The sequence below is a fragment of the Atractosteus spatula genome, chromosome 25 (assembly GCF_055471065.1).
Source record: "Atractosteus spatula isolate fAtrSpa1 chromosome 25, fAtrSpa1.hap1, whole genome shotgun sequence".
NCBI lineage: Eukaryota > Metazoa > Chordata > Actinopteri > Semionotiformes > Lepisosteidae > Atractosteus > Atractosteus spatula.
The window spans coordinates 8,441,654-8,462,833 of NC_142730.1; the positions used below are offsets into that span (position 1 = coordinate 8,441,654).

The following is a 21,180-nucleotide window of genomic DNA, read 5'->3' on the forward strand; positions in this document are numbered from 1 at the left end:
CTGCAGTGTTACGCCCAGTCCCCGTCGGTCAGCGGCAGGACACGATCTGGGGGACACTGCGACACCGCCGCCGCCTCATCCTGCACCGCCTCGCCGATCGTCGCCACGCCACCCGTCTGCGGGCAGCGCTGGCCGGCCAGATGACCACACAGGGGACCAGCAGCCCACTGGTGTCCAGCAAGACAGTAACGCAGAGGGACAATTAAAAAGAAATGAACGACATTATGGGGGGAGGGGAGAGGGGCAGAGGTCAACTGCACAAACTTCCAAACCACCCGAGGCCTGGCCGATCCGCCTTCTCGTCAAAACGTCCCGCCCCACCCAGCAGACAAAGACACACGGACACAGCGAGCTCAGAGAAGTGGTCAGTTTTTTTTTTTATTCCGAGAATATCAGTGCTATACTTCTGTTTTGAAAACTTTTACTTAGTAAATATAAGTCTGGTACATTTTAGTATAAAATAACACTTTCTAGAGGGATTAACACAGCCGGCGGGCAGTGGGGACATGGGACCTGCTACACGAACAAGGCACTTGCTAAAAACCCGCTGCTTCGTACGTTACAACAAAGAAAAGCACAGAAACATTCGACATTAACAGCTGGAAAACTGGGAAAGTCATTAAAGGCACCAGGGTTTATACAGTATGTTCAGTGGGTTAAAGGAGTTTAGAGTTCAGTCTTGTCTGGGAGGTTTTTCCAGTGGTTCTGTTTATCACAGACAAGACCTGAAACATTCATCTAAGGTTGAAAAACATCACGACAGCAGCCTAGAGACTATAGCCCAGCAGGTTATATAGGGAACGTAATGACCTGATTGACTAAAGACCTGGAAACAGTACTCATTTATCCCCATTTAATCAATACCTGATTCAATTAACTCATTAATTCCTTGCTGATGGATCAGGATGCACGGAAAACAAGAAGACCCAGCATCTCTCCCCGACAAGGAGAGAGTGGCTGGCACTGGCTGAGACCAGCAGAAGCAGACTTGTGTTAAGAGTTTCCCGACACAAGCGTGGCGCCAGTTGGGATAATCGTCCAATGATTATCAGGAAGTGCGGAGAAGTTCGGCACAATATCCTGGCATGTTGATTTCCTTCATGTGGAGGGGCACCCGTGCACGCAGGCAGGCTGAGGGGGAAAAAAAACCCTTCTGCGAGTTCAGACGTGCTGGACTGGTGCTCGACCGGACAAAATCAGCCTTCTTTGACACAAACTGGCACTGGACACCCAGGTCTGGCATTGATCAGGAATCACCTATCATTACAGACCAAGCAAAGAGTCCGAGATCTGGACTAGGGCTGACAATGGAAGACACATCTTTATACAAAGAGTGGCCGAGGTCAGGAACAAGCCATCTAGGTACATTTCCCAAACCCATTTCCTGGGACCCTTTAAGAAACTACAGGATAAGATCTTCAGCTCAATATGCTACAAGCACCTAAAATGAACAGACAAAATAACTCGTCTATTATGTTAATTTGGCTTTTAATTTGAGCAGAGGTAGGCAACCTCTTAATTCAATGAAGCAAATTATTGAGGGCAAAGTTGTAAGGATACAGAACTGGCTGGATCACAGTTCAGTGACAACAGGCAGGAAGTGCTATGCTAGCCTGGTTGTGAGGTGTGTGTGTGCGATTTGCACAGCTATTCCACTCTCAAACCACTCATTTCTCTGGAATAAGGACCACAGGACCCTAGGTCTTCCCTACTTTAATTCAAGAGGGCCACTCTTTTGGGTTTCCGACCTACAATCCATTCCGGACAGCTTTTGTCGGTTATTAGAAATCCTAGGCCAAGTATAAGGTGTTAATTCACCAAGTTTAATAAAGTTTTAACAAAGCTTAACTGCACCAATTTAACCCATCTAACCAACCTGATCAACGAACAGCTAACCTGTTATCCAAGTCTCTGAAGCAGCCAGTGACTTCTAGCCTGCTGGATTGGGTCTCTCAATCAGGACTGGATGTCTTCAAGCAAACACAGAGCTTCTGCAGGCAGACTATTCTTCTGTTCTGCTTTTTTTCTTTTTTGTACCCAGTTTAGAATAAGATTCATTAGTTCAAATGCGGATATTGCTATTAAAGATTCTCTAATCGTGCAACTGATACAGGATCTACAGTCTAGCACAACACCAGCGCAATCTCCTGCACTGGCAAGTCAAAGGTGAAAGGTCAAGATCGAAACAGACGATCTAACAGGTCAACTCTTTAGAAACATTCCTGCCCGGACAGAGTAAAGCCCTCTGATCGCCCCAGAAACTTTCTGTTTTAAATGCAAAGCTGTTTTTTCTCCCCTTCTCCCTCGCGCTTCAGTCCCAGCTAGGCTCAGGTTCGGCCTGTCCTACACAACGCGCCTCTAAGCCCAACGCAGCCGGACTGCTACAAAGCTCTATGGACTAGAAAGCCTTCAATTAAAAATTGCACAACGCAAGCCCCTCACAAACCACACAAACCACTTGCTGTTCCTTCATGACTGCCTGACCTGAACTACCGATTCTGTCTCTCCTGGTTTGCATTTCAGAAATCTATACGGTTTACAGTGACCAGATCGTTCCCAACACTGCACTGCTTTTCCCCCCATTTACAGTCATGTGTTTCTTCCTCTTACATCAAACTTAATGGAGAGCAGTTGTAACATTAACGTCTTTGATAAAATGCGACAATCTTAAGCATGTTTGTCTGGCATAACCTTCCCCAGAGGGCAGCAGTTCCAATCTGATATGCAAATCAAATCCAGACTCCGGACAGACTGGGGCATTTTAATACACGCGCTTCCTAGAGCAACTCGTTTCAGATCTCTGCATGTACTAGAAGTGTTTTTGGCTTTCCTAGTGCAGCTCTGCCAGTAAAAGCTACAGGGATTCACAAACCCCCTCTCCACATTACACACCAGCTGGGTCTGTTTCCATTACACGGGACAGGCTTGGGTTCAACTTGAAAGCTTTAAGCCCCCGCTGAGCAGGGGAGTGGTAGGATAGTCAAAAGGGATTTTTGTTGTTAAGCAAAAAAAAATCTATAAATAAAACTTCCGTGGATAAACTGCAAGGTTTTTCCTCTTGCTTTTCGAAAAATCTAGATATGAAAAGGTCTTACAAACATATGTTAAGTGCTATGTTGAGAAATATAAGTGCCATTGAGTTTGGGGTCGAAAACGTGTCCTTTCTTCACAAATTGTTAAAAACTCTTCTGAGCATTCACTGGTCAGAATCTGAAAGGGTGATGTAGCACCTGCTACAAAACAGGAGGAGCTCTCTCCCACAAACATCTCATTAGGTGCTCTGGGGGCAGGAGCTCCTTCGATCGGCCCATGAAGACGTGGGCAACGATATGATCGGGTTGAGGAGGAAGATGGAAGAGCCCACCTTCCTCAAAAGGTCCTTGCAGGTGTCTCATAAGTCATCATCAAGACATTTGAAAAGTGAGAAAGAGCGTGATACTTCAAAACTAATTGGCGTCGTACAGAAAACTCTGTAAATTGCACAGCAAGCACATTTATGAAAATTTAACACGGGCCAATTGCACAGGAACGGGGCACAGGAGAATAGGAGAGTAGGAGAGTAGAAATTGAAAAGGAAAGCAAGAATGCTAAAGGAGATGGGCGTTTAATCCCAAGGGGTGTTTCTACCTCAGATCAAAGTGCTTCGAGCACAATTGCACTTTACAATGTTCCCACACCTTACAAAGATGGTGGAATGGCACAATCCATTGGACATCATCAGGGGCCGTTTACAAACCCACTGGATAACTGGCATCTTTTACACTCTGCCTAAAGTTTTAAGTGCACTTGGTGGGATATATTTCACCAAAGGTTGTAATCACGGTCACCTTCGAAGAGGTCACCATATCATTATCGATACCCTTGCTTCCTTGTTTGCATTTGCAAAATGGATACTAGGGAAGCACGTTTGGAATATACACACGAGAGGGCTCACATCAGGAGCTGTGCAGGAGTGACAAGACAATCCTCCTGACCTTGCTTGCTTGCAAACGTTAGGCCTAGTATTTTGTTGCTGGGCCACCTTTTTAAAGGGAAGGCCACTACATTTCCAAATAAACACGATCATTACAATGTCAAGATACAGGATATAAGTGTTTGAACAGCCAACAGCTGCAGAGATGAGTGTCTGTGACGTTTATGGTTGTTAAGGGCCACATTCCATTTGAGCCTGACTCCACGGTCCACCAGGAGAGATGTCCGACTCGAACGCACCCCTCACACACAAGCTAACACATTACTGATTCAGTCTGTGTTTGCTTCCTTGTTGTCCTGGTCTTCTGAAACCATTCTCCAGTCACTCTGTAGGTCTGGCAACAGATAATTCTTTACGATTTAGAATCACCAATTAATTTTGTTATACCAACCCAATGTTGTAATAACCAACTGTTGTTCTCAAAATAATCTCAACTATAAACCCTGTGACCGCACACAGGGGGAATGAGGAAGTGCAGGCAGACTCCTCTGCCCCGCCCACCTTCAATCCACTGGCCTTTTTAAGATGTCACAGGTAGCACAGCCCTTTACCAGAAGATCAGCACTGATTGAAGGAGAGGCATGTGTGTCACAGGTAGCAATCTCACCCTGTCCTTGGTGATCCTCAGCCAATTGTACACCAGACCTTTGGGAATCCCGATCACAGCTCCAGCCTGGAACTTATGGTCAGGAAGCTCCGCCTGTGCTCTACGATTACTTTAATGGAGGAACAGCTCAGTTCAGAAAGCCATGACAACAACAAGAATAAGCAACAGGTCTCTGCCGGGACTGTGGGGGGGCACACAGAGTTCGGGTTTCTATTTGTCCTTCTGTTCCAGCCTTCGTGGGCTTGGGACATGGTTCGGGGGGCAGGGAGAGAAGGCAGCGTTGGGCGCCCACAGCAAGGTGGCGCTGAAGAGGCCGATGATGGCCAGGTTGAGGAGGATGCCCACTCCGAGGGCGCCCACCGTACCGGGGAAGGAAGGCAGAGTGGAGTGGGCGGACAGCCAGCCCCGGCGAGAGCTCATGTCGGCCAGGACCGCCTCCATCTGGAAGTGTGTGCCCACAACCGCGCAGATATGGAACAGCTGATGGCTGTGACCTGCAGGGTACAGGCCGAGAGAGGAATTCTGTAAACCGTCTATGTGCACTTGGGACTTTTTACAGTTTTAGAAACCAAGTGGACGTATCGCTTTTTGCTGGTAAACCAGATTATGGCCTTTTAACATATCCGGATGTTTGCAAGAACGTATTTGCACACATGGGCACCAAAATAATCTTGGTTTTAACCCGAGTTTCTGCAGAGCAGATTATGCGTGATCTTTATTCCACAGCTCAAATAGTACTTCACCATAATTGCTTTGGAAAATCTATTTTGGCTACCCTGGACACTCACTTTTCAGAGAACAAGCAGCAGTGTAGGACTAAAGCTGGGTATAATCGGTATTACATTAAAGATAGTTCAGGTGGGGAGCTGCGTCAGCATGCGTAGGCTGCAAAGGAACAAGTAATGGGTTTATTCCTGTGCTGAAAAGAGAAGAAAGAAAACACAACGTTTCAGCCGTGGAGCCTTCTTCAGGTGTTCTTCACTTCTTCAGGTCTTCTTCACACCCGAAGAAGGCTCCACAGCCAAAACGTTGTGTTTTCTTTCTTCTCTTCTCAGCATGGAATAAACCTATTACTTTCTCCTTTGCATTAAAGATCACAGTCTCTACTTTCAAACTTAGGAGGTTTTAGGGGTCTAGATTGAATTGGTTTGGGGACTTTTATGAAAATGTCCCCCACATTGGAAAATACGGGATACACATTTTTAAGAGTGCAAGCAGCAATACAAGCTTAAAGCTGGGTACAACTAGCATTTAATTAAATATCTCAGACAGTTTTCACATGGAGTTAGTTTCAAGAGTCAAGAATGTAGTGTTTTGGAGATATTTATGAACACGTGTGATTGTGTCCAGGTGTTCTTAGTGATTTTTATATTCATGCCCGATATAATAATTAATAAGAAACTGATGCTTGCTATGGTTTACAAACTCAAAATATCAGTGTGACTGTGGAGATTCTACATATCATCCTACACCAGTTAAATTTCTGATTTTATTTTAAAAGTAGGTTTTATGTGCACACACAGCATGCACGGAGCTCTCATAGTAAATCGCCCTGAAAAATAATTCCACACAAACTCTTAAAATACTCAAAATGGCCTAATTTATGCAAATCAGGAAAAAAGTGCCAACTTCCATGACAAGCTGCTTATTTCTCAGATATAAGCTCGAGTTTCTTTCAATAGCTGCATTCTACTGCCATCTAGTGGCCTGGAATAAAAACACTTGAAGTGACCATCTAGAACAGATCAGACCTGTTCAATCCTGGTCCCAGTGTCCACAGCTTTCCTAGATCTCTTTAAAGCAGCAGCACCTGAAGAGTAGGGAGAAGCTGCTAAACCGCTCCAGTTAAGCCAGGAACGAGATGATTTCGCTCATTAAGATCTGAGCTGGAATGAAACCATACAGTTATATCAGCTCCCAGGATTGGGCAGCTCTGATCTGGACAGCAGTAGTGAGGGTTTGCAATGGTGAGATCTAGGAATGTTTTTCTAAGACAGGCTCTAAGCCCGTCACACCAATGCAAAGGCACAGCAGAGCCGGGCGGCAGACGGGCGGGCAGACTGACCGATGTAGTCAAAGCGTCCAGGGGCCAGCCTCTCGGGCAGGTGCGAGGCGAAGAGGAAGCAGGTGAGGAAGGCGAAGAGCAGGTGGTGACAGTGACTGGACAGCGCCTCCGTGTGGCTGCAGCTGTCTCCCACGCACAGCAGCAGCTGGACTCGGGGAGAGGGAGAGGAGAGACAAGGAGGAAGAGCTCGGGGGTCAAACAATGAGAGGGAGAGAAGAGCCAAACCCCACCACCACCCCCACCCCACCTGTCAGCTGGTCCTGAAGCTCACTGCCCAGAGTCACACCCACACCAGCCAGCCTCAGGACAGCACAGGTCAGTCACCCCCTCACAGCACAAGTACTCAACACTCAACACTCAACACTCAACACTCAACACTCAACACTCAACACTCAACACTCAACACTCAACACTCAGCCTCAGGACAGCACAGGTCAGTCACCCCCTCACAGCACAAGTACACAACACACAACACACAACACACACAGCCTCAGGACAGCACAGGTCAGTCACCCCCTCACAGCACAAGTACTCAACACTCAACACTCAACACTCAACACTCAACACTCAACACTCAACACTCAACACTCAACACTCAACACTCAGCCTCAGGACATCACAGGTCAGTCACCCCCTCACAGCACAAGTACTCAACACTCAACACTCAACACTCAACACTCAACACTCAACACTCAACACTCAACACTCAACACTCAACACTCAGCCTCAGGACAGCACAGGTCAGTCACCGCCTCACAGCACAAGTACTCAACACTCAACACTCAACACTCAACACTCAACACTCAACACTCAGCCTCAGGACAGCACAGATCAGTCACCCCCTCATAGCACAAGTACACAACACTCAACACACACAGCCTCAGGACAGCACAGGTCAGTCACCCCCTCACAGCACAAGTACACAACACTCAACACACACAGCCTCAGGACAGCACAGGTCAGTCACCCCCTCATAGCACAAGTACACAACACTCAACACACACAGCCTCAGGACAGCACAGGTCAGTCACCCCCTCATAGCACAAGTACACAACACTCAACACACACAGCCTCAGGACAGCACAGGTCAGTCACCCCCTCACAGCACAAGTACACAACACACAACACACACAGCCTCAGGACAGCACAGGTCAGTCACCCCCTCACAGCACAAGTACACAACACTCAACACACACAGCCTCAGGACAGCACAGGTCAGTCACCCCCTCACAGCACAAGTACACAACACTCAACACACGCACACGCACACGCACACGCACACGCACACGCACACGCACACGCACACGCACACGGCCTCAGGACAGCACTGCTACAACAGCGCAGGTCAGAGTCACCCCCTTACAGCACAAGACACAGATCGCTAGCTACAGGGACACACAAACTGGAATGCCACCGTGCTTTAAAAAACAACACACACTAGCTGAGTATCTGAGCCAAGTGAGAGATAGCAAAGAGAAACAGACTACAGCCTGGACATAGAAACCTGACACAAGCAGGACTGCTCTTGTTTGTCCAGAGAGGACAGGCTCAGTGACCACAATCTGGACACAGAGGCTGAACACAGGCAGATCTGGCAGTCCAGAGAGAACAGGCTGAGTGACCACAGCCTGGACATAGAAACTGAAGGACATTCAAGGACAAATCTGTCCCACACCGGGATGTGGGATACTCACTCTGTAAAAGAGGGGGATGTTGTCGAAGAGGAAGGGATAGACAAAGGCACCGGTCCGAACAACCTTGCTCCAGTGAGGAAAGTCTAGCTCTGGAAACCTGCAGAGCGAGAAGGGAGACAGAAGTCAGGAAAGAGGGGGACAGTGTGACAACAGACGGTGCTGTCACCCCTCCAATCCCGAGTCCAACACCCTGGTATCATCTCTAACCCCTACCCCGAAGACCACCTCTAACTCTGACTCCTAACCTTTAGTCTACCCTCGAGCCTGACATCCCTTCAATCCAGCAGAACCAGAGCCTAAACTCCAGACTTTCTCCTGTCCCTGTTCTCCTAAACCCAGGACACTGGTTCAGCAAGAGTATCATGTTGACAAGATATCATTCCTGCTGAATTCCTAAACCGAACTCATCCTCCCTTTCGACTTCAGCCCTTGCTGGGATTTCCTTAGAGCTACTTGTCTCTCTCTGACTGGCATTGTATCTCACCCCACTGACACCCACATTCCGATTTTTCAAATCGGACTCTCATGAGCTGCTGGGCTTAAAGAAGACCAGGCAAAGCAACAGCGGAGTCGAGGTAACCTGAGCCGAGCACCAGCTTCCGTTCCTGTGGCAGCGTACCGGGAGTAGCAGGACAGGCCGGTGCAGATGAGGGTGTTCAGGACGGCGATGGGCACGAAGTTCTGGTGAAGCCAGCTGTTCACCCAGCAATCGGGCATCACATAGGCACCGTAGGTGATGGCACAGCCTGGGCGCACGCGAGATGGAGACAGGAAAGAGGGCACGCTGAGTCATGAAAGAGCTGACACGACCCGCTCTGGCTGAAACAACACCGCCAGCAGACCTGCCACTCAACCTGCTGCCACGGCGACCAGAACAGGAAGGAAATCGGTCCCACCAATATGCTCCTCACTGTGTACTTAAGACCCACCTCTACGACACAACCACGCCCAGTCTCAGTGATTTCGGCCCTGGTATCGACCTCTGTGTGCGATTCCTTGCCTCAGGACTGAGCTTGGCTTGGTTTTGACTTCACTCTCGTGGATCTCCCCTTGTTCTGCGTTTTACCGTTTCCCTGGGTACTTTGTCCCCCCCACCAAGTGTCTCTGGTTCTGAGCCCTGCTCGTTTTCTGACCATGACATTGGATTACTTTTTGACTCGCCTGGCTTAGCTTACCTTATCCACCAGCTCTATCGCCCTGCAACACACTGCCCACTGGAGCTCAGCAGGTGTGAGCCTGGCCAGTACCTGGAGGGGAGACTCCTGGGAAAGCTGAGGCTGCTGCTGGAAGAGGTGTTTGTTTGACCAGTAGGGGGCGCTCACCCGGTGGTCCATGTGGGTCCTAATGCCCCAGTATAGTGACGGGGGCACTATACTGTAAAAAATGACTCTCCATAGTCATTAAAAATCCCAGGGCGTTTCTTGAAAAGACTAGGGGTGTTACCCCGGTGTCCTGGCCAAATTCCCCCCCTGGCCTTTACCAGTCATGGCCTCCTAATAATCCCCATCTCTGAACTGGCTTCATCACTCTGCTCTCCTGCCCACTGAGAGCTGGTGTGTGGGGAGCGGACTGGTGCATCATCCAGGTGGGGCTGTACAGTGGTGGTAGTGGAGGGGATCCCCATTACCTGTAAAGCACTTTGAGTGGAGTGTCCAGAGAAGTGCTATATAAGTGTAAGGAATTGTTACTCTTACATATTAATTAATTATTTTTACCTGCATCTGGCCTGCAGCCTCGGACCGCTACATGATCAAGCCAGTGTGGCTATCACAAGAGCTCAGTCTCCTACTGGCAAACAACTTCCCTTAGACTGTGCCAGTAAAATACACTCTTCAGCATCCTCACTTAAGATACAAGCCAGTTAAATAAACAATCATTGCAGGAGATACCATAAGCACCAGTGGCAGCAGTAGTGAGTGGCCGATGTGTTAGCAGAACTAAAAGCAGCACCAGGACTCAGCAGCAGGCCCAGGACCTGCAGCCATGACAGAAGAAACAGCAGCTGCTGGGCACTGCCCACCCTACCCAAGCTGTAGAGGCTCAGCGCACCGTAGTCCAGGAAGTAGCAGATGTGCCTGGCCTCCGCAGACATGGAGCTGAAGGTGTGGGCACAGCTGGAGGTGAAGGGGTACAGGCAGATCAGCACCATGTAGACCAGCAGGGGCCAGGTGTAGCTCTCGTTCAGGAAGTCCAGGGACGAGCACAGCATGGTGAACCGCCACAGGAAATACCTGAAGCACACAGAGCCCAGAATCAGCACGAAGCACTCACAGGGCACTTAACATGTGCAATAAAATACCCAGGAGACACAGGGCCCCGGATCCGCACAGGGAATACCAGGGAGACACAGGGCACCGAGTCTGGGAGATCCGGGGGCATATGTGGGACAGACAGACCTGTATAGACTGGGCTCAGGTCACATACACACATCCAGAACCTGACCGGCCATTCACTTCTCTTCACCCAGCTAGGCCCAGAGTACCAGCAGCAGGACTGAGGCACTCAGGTCTTACTGATGGAACTTACAGCTACCCGGCCAAGGGGGGGGCGCTGATGCACAGCACGCCTGGGGAACTCCAGCCCTCTCAGCTGCTCCTGTAACCTGTGGCCGGTTCCACACACCCTGGGCGGGGCAGACAGGGGGAGAGACAGCGGGGGAGCGGGGAGGGAGGGTGTTGCTGACAAGGGCCTACCATGTGGGCAGGAAATGGGTCCAGATGTTGACGGTTTCATTGGTCATCTGAAAACTGCTCAGGATACAGTCCAGGGCCGAGCTCCGAGGGTGACGGTACCCGGAAATAATGCCATCCTCTCGGAAGACCTGCCGCGCAGACAGGGCATCAGCAGCACAGCCTTCAGCAATAACAGCGTTTCGACACCGTGCGCAGATCCGGTGGGGGGGGGGGTCCTTACCTGGGGCACCTGGTGAATATCAAACAGCTGGGGGAGCTTGATGGTCAGCATGGTCGGTGGGCAGACGCCAGCCTCCCCCGGCCCCGGCAGGCCTGTCCAAGTCGAGCCCCTGCCTGGCACGCCGAGCACCTCACCTGACGCTCACCGAGAGAAGGTCTGCAGGCAGACCCCCCCTCCCATCGCCCGCACGGCCCCCTGCGGCCCCCTTGCCTGAAGGCTGACCTCCTGCCACACAGGAAACACAGAGAGAGAGAGAAACAGAAGGATGGGGAGTGAGACATATGGAGAAGGGGAGAGAGAGATAGAAGGGTTACTTTTATGCCAACAGTTTTCTCCCACTAATAAAGAACTTACATACTGTCCCGGACCCATCTGCACTGAAGGAGCAGTCTGCCTTCCCAGAGACAGGGGGCTCTATCCATTCACAGAAGATCAGAGAGGTAATAATGAATCAACAGGAAAATATGCATGGAGACTTCTGGTCTTAAAAAAACTATACCACACTGTAGATTTTTTCCTTATTACATCCTAATTTAATCGTCAATCCTTCTTTGTTTTAAACAACCCTGCACATGCGGTCTCTCCCGGCGTTCAGCGGCCCTGCTCTCTCCACAGGCAGTGGGAGGGGCTGAGGGCCACCATGCGCAGGGAGGATGTGACGGACACAGTGGGCCCCTCCGCGACACACAGCGGCCAAGCACCCCCGCTCACAGGCACTGCAGAGCCCTCATCCGGAGTCGCCCCAAGACGCCCGCAGCTCTGACATCCTTACAAAGAACAGCTCCATTATCTGCTGTGCTTAAAGTGACCACAGCTCATCGCCAACCCCATCTCGGCTCGAACAGAGCCTGAGCAGGAGAGGGGACTACGGACATAAGAATGTTTAATCCTGGGGGTACAAACCCAGACAACCCCGTTTCCAGCTTGGCACACACCGACCGACACAGCAAAACAAAGGAGCAGTACGGTCCGAACGGAAAAGGATATGCGTTTACCACTGAGGACAGGAAGATGCGTGAGTCTGGACAAGCTCCAGCTCTGACGTTAGAGCTGATCCCCCAGGATCCCTCGAGAAGCGGACAGGCGAGATTTAAGTCAGGGGCCAGAAGTCCCAAGCATTCCCTATCCAGAGAAAAACATCCCCAGCAAGGGCAACAGGACCCCAGCTGCTCTCTGTGACAGCTCGCAGGAAAGAGTCCGTACAGTGCTGGCAGAGAACAACATCAACAGGAAACAGCACAGCAGCCTGCACACACACAAGCCGGGGTCTTGTGCGTGCACGCACACACACTGACAGAGACACAAGCCGGGGTCTTGTGCGTGCTCCCACACACACACGCTGATGGAGACAAACAAGCCGGGGTCTTTTGCGCACATGCACACACACAGATACACACACAACCAGAGGTCTCGTGCGTGCACGCACACACACACACACGCTGACAGAGACAAACAAGCCGGGGTCTTTTGCGCACACGCACACACACAGACACACACACAACCAGAGGTCTTGTGCATGCACGCACACACACAGAGACACAAGCCGGGGTCTTGTGCGTGCACGCACACACACACGCTGATGGAGACAAACAAGCCAGGGTCTTTTGCGCACACGCACACACACAGACACACACACAACCAGAGGTCTTGTGCATGCATGCACACACACACACAGTGACACAAGCCGGGGTCTTGTGCGTGCACACACACACTGACAGATACAGGCTGTGACTCTGGGAAACACAAACACACAAAGACTGAGACGTGGGGACATCCTGTCTGGAGGGTGGCCCAGTGAAACAGGCTCATTTCAGGACGAAGTGTCTTTTTCCTAAACTCTCTCAGGCCCCCCTGAAAGATGCGTCAGTCAGTGGGCTGTGCTGAAACTGTCCCTTTCAGGAATACAGGACCGCATTCGGCAGATCCACCTCACAGGAACAAGGAGTATATTATAAGGGTCACAGCAGTGCTAGAGCTAAGGGGATACTGTTACAAAGCACAACAGAGCCTGCCATAAGAGAATGAGCAAACTGGAGGTGGGGGGGGGGGGGAGGGTGCTTATGCATGCGAACCAATACCAAGCACAAAACAGAGCAGGCACAAACACCAGGAGAACAATGGATCTTCAAGGGCTCATCCTGGATAAGGCCTGGGATTGTTCAACATGAACGACTGCTCCACCCTGTCCCAGACTCCAGACCCTGATTTACACAGTACCCTTCTGTCTTGCTGAGCCCCTACTGACTCTCTCTACTGATAAAATGAGCCCTCCCATTCATAGCTCCTACATTTCCACTGATCTCATTCTCCCTTCCTGCTTAACCCCATCTCTCAGGCCCTTTCTCCCTGCCCACATCACTGTCACTCTCTCCCAATGTCCTCCTCTTTCCCCATTTCAAATTCCCCATCTCCACCCCTCTCTGGTTCTCCCGCGTGATCCCATCACATGATCCCCGTGAATAGACATCTTTATTCCTACTTCCTGACAATAAGAGGCCTATTCCAGACAGCAGGGAGGGGACTGTGCGTGTGTGGGACCCAGAGCTACACACGGGGATGACTGGATCATTTCAATTGTGTTTACTGGAAGTCACAATGACTAGCTGGAAAGAGGAAAGTTTAAATCATTCAAATTCCTGGTTTGACCTCATTTTATTGCCTCTTCAAACTGCCTGTGCAAACCAGCTGCACAGAGAATCAGGAGAACTGTAATTACGGGAAATGCACGATCTCATCTGCTGTAAAATAATGCTTTGGGTTACTTTTCAGGGTGGATTGGGATGTTGACTTTAAAGAAATTACAAACCCTAACTGATTTCATGCTGTTCACACTGGTGTAACTGGTGTTGCTGTTCGTACGGGAGCCCTGTGTGTATTGAAGGGGTGGCAGGTTTCTGTGTGCCAGTATCTTCTCAAGACCCTTCTTTGTGAAAAGGCTTTTGCAGTTTGTCAACAATTTCTTTCATTTGTAAATGTCTCTTTAAGTTCTTACTTTGCCTCTTAAGTTCTCCTGCTGACAGGAGAACCTTTGTAGTCTTAAAACTACAGACAATAAGAAGAGGTCCTGATAGGTAGAAGTGAATCTAAAACCAAGAACAGGAGGCACCTCTTTACACAGAGGGTAGTGGGGGTGTGGAACAAGTTGCAGAGCCATGGTGTTGAAGCCGATACCCTGTCTTTGTTCCAGAAAAGGTTGGATGAGATCCTAGATCAATTAACTACTAATTACCAATCAGGCTTGAGGGGCCAAACGGGTAACCTTTCTAGCACACGCTGTTATACCTATGACCTATTAAACTGCTTGCAAGGGAGAGGTACAGACACCCATCTGGAAAGCTTGATTTTTGTCCCCATGAATTCTGCTGCCAGATTCTTGAAAGCTTTCAGAAAGCATAACCAACCCCAGTTACCTCGTGTGGTCGAGCAGCACGTAAATAGTCAAAGAACTTGGACTACAGCAGATGAGTCATTGCAACCTGTAGGACAAACCATACTGATGATTTTGAGGATATCTCCAAGCTGAAGCATGCTTTTAACACCCTGCCCAGGTTAGACATCACAAACACTGACCACTCTAATAATAATAAAATAATAATAATAATAATAATAATTCCTTACACTTATATAGCGCTTTTCTGGACACTCCACTCAAAGCGCTTTACAGGTCATGGGGATCCCCTCCAGCACCACCAGTGTGCAGCCCCACCTGGATGATGCGCCAGTCCGCTCCCCACACACCAGCTCTCAGTGGGGAGGAGAGCAGAGTGATGAAGCCAGTTCAGAGATGGGGATTATTGGGAGGCCATGACTGGTAAAGGCCAGGGGGGAATTTGACCAGGACACTGAGGTAGCACCCCTTCTCTTTTCGAGAAACACCCTGGGATTTTTACTGACCACAGAGAGTCAGGACCTCAGTTTTACGTCTCATCCGAATGACGGTGCCTTTTAACAGTACAGTGTCCCTGTCACTACACTGGGGCATTAGGAACCACACAGACTGCAGGGTGAGTGCCCCCTACTGGTCCCACTAACACCTCTTCCAGCAGCAGCCTTAGCTTTCCCAGGAGTCTCCCCTCCAGGTACTGACCAGGCTCACACCTGCTGGGCTTCAGTGGGCTGCCAGCTGGGAGCTGCAGGGTGGTATATACAGTATATAGGGGGATATATGGCAACTCTGTGCTAATACCCACAGACAGTGGCAGCTATGTGCATCGTGGGGGAAAAAAAAAGTTTCCTTTTGCACAAAATTCCTCCTTTAAGGGAGACGCGTTAGGCAAGCACAAACGACTGCGATCAAGCGCTGGATTTGAACTCGAGAGCCGTTACAACTTGTGCCACGGCTTTCCTCTTTCAGCACAGGAAGGGGAACAAGAGCCCCACCCGTTAGGGAAAGCCTGAAACGGACCCGACCGCTGTGCATCGGGAGCCAAACGGCCGGCTCAGCGCACGGTTCTGTAAGGGGGTCCGAAAAGGGGGTGGCGCATACCCCCATTTCTGCCCGGAAGAGGCACAGCTTGGAAGAGAAGACAGGTGATGGTCACTCCTGGAGAGCGGCAGTCCAGCACAGCCTCTAGCCCCACCCATAAGCGAGGGCTGGCCAAGTCCTCCGTCCAGTGCAGACACCACAGGGTGCAGAGTACACCTACAACACCCCAGACGCCTCCAAAAGAGCCTTTCACATGTCCAGAGCCAGCTACCGACCTGCGGCTTTTTTGGGGCAACTTAATTTTAACTGCATTTTTCCAGCGTTCGATTGCAAAAGCAAAACCCTAAAAACAACAACTTCCACAGGCTTCCTCAACATCCCCGTGCACGTATGCCAACAGACACCTCGCCACACATTCTTGTAGGTGTGTTTTTTTACTATAGATGGGAAAACATCACTGACCGCCATTCAGCCCGATTATATTACAATGAACACAAAAGGGGGGAGGGGGCAAAATAAAAAGCTTTTTAAAAGTGCTGCACATCGCAGAACAAGTTGCAGGTTTCTGTGTGCCAGTATCTTCTCAAGACTGTTCTTTGTGAAAAGGCTTTTGCAGTCTTTGTTTTTTCTCTTCAAGCATACTTCCCCGAAACACAGTTATGAGAACTCCACTAAAACACACATGTTTGGTACAAGCCGGAATCCGGTACTACAACTGGAGGCCAATAGCCAAGCACTGGAATGTGAGTAAGTAGGACAGGAATCTACTGACTGCACCCCTGCTAAATCTCCACCTCTTTCCAGCAGAGCAGCCATTGGACTAGGGGCTGCTGAGCAGATGGGCTGAGTGTGGCTTGGACTTTGGGCACTTAAACCACCCCCTCCGGGAGGAAGGAAGTGGGTCTTGGGACAACGGCACAGGGCAGCAGATTAAGAGATCAGTGGGAAAGGGGGCAGAATGCCGAAGGGAAGCCAGATCACAATCCGGATTGTGTCTGAAATCCCAGCTGATAGCTGCGCCAGGGGCCTGCAACTCCAAACATAAAACGATTGTAATTTAAAAATCCGAGGAAGTGCTTAAGTCGAAACAGGGGATCAGGAGTTGGAAACGTTTAGCCTACATAGCAGCTCCGGCTGCTAATTGGAATTTTAGCGCCTGGGCCGAAATAATTGGTTCCTGCAGTTCCGAAATAAACCACAAAGCCGGAAAACCTCTGGAGTAACAGTGGAGGCCGATTGCGTAATTCCCTGCAGTGACTTTAACATGCACTGGGTGATCACTGCGTGACCATCACTGCCAAAATATTTACGAACGGGGCAGAGTTCTGGCGCAGTGGTCAGCACCGTTGCCTCGCAGTGTTGGCGCCCTGGGGTGCTGTCTGTGTGGAGTTTGCATGTTCATCTGGGTTTCCCCCCCCCACACACACACACACAGTCCAATGACATCCTGGTGGGGTTAAGTGACTTTTAGGAAAATTGGTGCTGGTGTGAGTGTGTCTGTGTGTGCCCTGGGATGGACTGGCGTCCCGTTCAGGGTGTAGCCTGCCTTCTGCCCGTTGCTTGCTGGGATAGACTTCAGCTCCCCACCGTAACCCTGTACAGGATACAGCATTAAGAAAAGGGGAGATCACTGAAAAAATGCAAAACATACAAAGTCTCCTCATGAAGAAATATCACATCTCAAGAAGGTACTGTCACACAGAAAGAGTAGCATCTGCACCCCCTTCAATACAAACAGCAGCACCAGTGACGCCTGAACTTAAACTTTAGTGCCATACGTAACAAGAAAGTCTCTCGATTGTAAAAAAAAACACAAAGTGCAGACAGTGCATTTAGACAATACACAAGCAAACAGTAGATGATATCTGAACAGCAGAGCCCCAGTTCCAGCAGCCCAAATAGCAGCTGTACCGCCTACAGTTAAGCAATTATGCTGTGATCAGGATCAGTTCAGCCACTCAGGAGACCCCAAGGCACTTTAATAAAGGACTATTTCTCCTAGTCACAGGGGAGCTTATATTAATTGGCAGAATTAATATTAAAAAACCAAGGCTTGCAGAAGCAGTAAGTACCCCTGATCCGGAAGACTCAGACTCGCCACCTGCAGGGCCTGCGTCCTGTCCCGACTGCTGAATTAAACACCGGGTCTCATCAGTCTCGCAGCCAGCCAGCCGCATAGGAGATATTTATTAAGGGCTCTGACAGGTGATTACTCAAAACATTCATTTCATTACAAGTACAGCTCCCCCGTAAAACACCTCCGCGCCAGACTGGAAGCAGTTCCACGATTGCGGTTATTCCCCTCCCCCAGCCCGGTGCCCCACGAGCTGTTCTAGTGGCCACATTCGAGGGGTCCCAGCTCCCACCCCCAGGGGCCCGGGGAGCCGAAAGGTTCCACGCCTCTCTATTAAAGCAGCCGCACCTGGTGAGCCCACAGCCGGTACCGAGCCGAGCAGGGTCACTGCGAGCCGAGCACAGGCACACCGGCCACCCAGGAGCACAGTTAGACAGCCCTGCTCCAGGTCATGGGGAAGTGTGGTCAGCCTGGGCACTGAATCACCTGTGTGATTGCATTCCACTGAACCGATCGCACCTTTGATGGTATATACTTTCAATTCATGATTCGACAGGCACAGGCAATCTCCTGCTGAGGGTCCTGGCCTGGATGCCACTGAACGTGCTTTTGATGCATGTGCAACTACAGCTCTAAGACTCCCACTGCATAGCAGTCTGAGCCGTTCCACATTTTAGCAGCTGCTGGGCTGCGTCATACAAGTGAAGGGAGCCAACACCCTGTGCTGGAGGTGGTGTACCCATCACCTAAGCGTTGGCAAATTTGCATACTGGAACTCAAAAGTACAGAGAAACACGGAGCTCTGGAACAGATCGCACTGCGGGGCAGCGGAGAGACAGTTCTGTTCTCGATGTTGTAAGAAAAACGCCACTTCTTAAGCAACTGTAATATCACAATTCAGTGAAGGAATTGGCCAATGTCAGCAAGCCTGGTCTGTAACTGTTCTGTCCCAATAAAAGCTAAGGACTGAACAAATTTGGTCAGTTTAGATGTTATTCCAACAGAATTATTCTACTGTACCCGACTGCATTTGTCATTTCAACTGACAGCTCTATGACCAGTGCCAATTGTTCTGGAATTTGTGTATTAGCTATGTTACTTCAGCTGTAGCTCAAGCTAATCGATCTGCTGTCGTTGTCATTTTAACGTTAACAGCTTTAACGAAGTCTCCGGGCCACTGGCGGCTTCATCGAGTTAGAACAACAACTCTCGGTCCCACAAACCTCTACTCCATCACACTGCACACCGACTAAACCAGAGAAGTGCTTCTAACATCTACAAAAAATACATTATAACATTTGCAATTGACGTTATCGGTATGATTTACTGTCCACTGTCAGTTGAAATGACAAATGCAGTCGAGTACAGTAGAATAATTCTGTTGGAATAACATCTAAACTGACCAAATCTGTTCAGTCCTTAGCTTTTATTGGGACAGAACAGTTACAGACCAGGCTTGCCGACATTGGCCAATTCCTTCACTGAATTGTGATATTACAGTTGCTTAAGAAGTGGCGTTTTTGTTACAACATCGAGAACAGAACTGTCTCTCCGCTGCCCCGCAGTGCGATCTGTTCCAGAGCTCCGTGTTTCTCTGTACTTTGAGTTCCAGTATGCAAATTTGCCAACGCTTAGGTGATGGGTACACCACCTCCAGCACCTCACCCCCTCACCGGCCGAAACGTTGTCTTCTCTTTTCAGCACAGGAATAAACCTATTACTTGTTCCTTTGCAGCCCACGCATACTGACGCAGCTCCCCACCTGTACGAATTACAATACAAGTCAGTTTATGGTGTTTTTATTAACAACGTGATATTTATTTTACCCAAAGCGTGGCGCTCTGCTCATGTGTTTTTCACTGCAACCGTGGGGGGTGTCGGCAAAATAAACTTGAACTCTGCGCCTGTCACATGTCCACGAAAAAAAAAACCGTGTACAAAAATCAAACCGCATTAAGTTCTCGCAAAAAAATACTTAACATCACTAGTGCAAGTGTACCGTGTTGTTTTCAAACTTGCGAGTCAGAGAAACGCTACCTAGATCGCGTCCTGTAGGCGCACAACTTCTCACACTCCACGATAACGGAGGTTTCAGCAAACTGCGACAAAACATTCATAGCAAACATGACCAACGCCTAGCTGCACGGCGCAAACATGAAAATAACGAAAAGCCAGGATCGGGGAAAAAGGGTTGTTTTTTTTAATTCTTAGGGGGAACAAAGCGAGTGGGAGTGGTCGGGGGTTTCAGTGCTCCTGCAGGGCTGGAGTGTAGTGAAAAGCTCTTGCGATAAAACCGAATCAAAAGCGGTCGAGTTTAGCGACGGCGGTGGAGAGGCAGCAGCAGCGAGAGAGGAGGGAAGACAGAGCAAACCTGTGGGGAAAAAGGCAAAACTTGAGACTCGGAGCAGGACGCCCGATAACGCCGCGACCCCCGGCAGCGCCCGAGGCTTCCCCAGCGGGAGACAGGAGAGGAGGAATCGAGGGAGAAGGCGAGCCCAACCTTGCGGCCGAGGGGTGTCAAACGCACATCGCGGGTCCGGGTCTCGGGTGGGCTGTCGCTCGCTGTGTCAGGACACGCCGTGTGGCTCCGCTCCAGTTTCGAGCGTTTCTTCGCATTCCTCGCTCTGCGTTAAACCTCCCCTCCCCAAAAAAAAAAAATGTTGTCAACGAGATCCCACCTCCGCCATACGGAGCGGGATATCTCATTGGCTGCGGATAAGAAAGAGGCCCTTGTTTGTTTGGGCATCAGGAGACGGGTCTTTTTTTCCCCCCTTCCATTCGCTCCAGAAAGAAGAATAAAAAAAGGGGGGGAGGACACAAAGATGAAATGAGGGGGTCTCTGGAGGAGGCGCGGGTGGGCACCAAGCCCAGGGACTTCTTCTTCATTCGAGACCCGCCTCCCCCCTCCAGATTCGCCCCCACTTCGGCCTCCAAAGCTGTTCGCTGCGCGCCGGCTGGCACCCGGGCACCGGCCGCCCCGGAGAGGCAGAGGGCAGCGCGTTCGGGATGGGGCTTCTCGAGCGGTTATTTTCTACCTCGTGGCTCGGGAATTGCAATGTGCGGCGGTGGAGGCCGATTAAGAATCATTCCCGCTTCCGCACACTTCGGTTAACCCCTCGTTAATCGACCGTGTGCCACTGCAGACAGGCGCTCGCAGCCGGCACCTGTTCAGCTACAGTACCTGCTTATTAGTCAGCGCTGCATGCTCAACCCGGCTACGTTTATTAAACACTCATCCGCGCAACCGACATTAAACGTTATAATGAATTGTCGACTTTATGAGAGGGGAGCTATACATCACAAAACGGGAGAAGAGTCGAACGTGTAATAAACCTGAGCTGTGAGCTGCAGGCTGTGTGCTGTGAGCTGCGTGATACAGGCTGTGTGCTGTGAGCTCTGAGCTCCGAGTTGCAGGCTGTGTGCTGTGA

General features: G+C 50.0%; 1 protein-coding gene across 4 annotated transcripts; it reads right to left on the minus strand.

Moving 5' to 3' along the window:
* Window positions 1-353: 353 nt before the first annotated feature.
* Window positions 354-20,660, minus strand: paqr6 (progestin and adipoQ receptor family member VI). Of its 4 annotated transcripts, none has more exons than XM_088904960.1 (8): window positions 20,253-20,660; window positions 11,253-11,477; window positions 11,033-11,160; window positions 10,365-10,570; window positions 8,959-9,085; window positions 8,340-8,436; window positions 6,646-6,790; window positions 354-5,074 (listed from the first exon to the last, which is right to left on the minus strand). In XM_088904960.1, exons 2-8 carry the CDS (start codon window positions 11,301-11,303, stop codon window positions 4,791-4,793), a joined length of 1,038 nt encoding a protein of 345 aa, XP_088761086.1. In that variant the 5' UTR covers window positions 11,304-11,477; window positions 20,253-20,660; the 3' UTR covers window positions 354-4,790. The 4 variants fall into 4 exon arrangements, with proteins under 4 accessions (XP_088761086.1, XP_088761088.1, XP_088761089.1 ...); XM_088904962.1 differs by lacking the exon at window positions 20,253-20,660 and adding an exon at window positions 20,124-20,212; XM_088904963.1 differs by lacking the exon at window positions 20,253-20,660 and adding an exon at window positions 12,248-12,265.
* Between the last annotated feature and the right edge of the window lie 520 nt (window positions 20,661-21,180).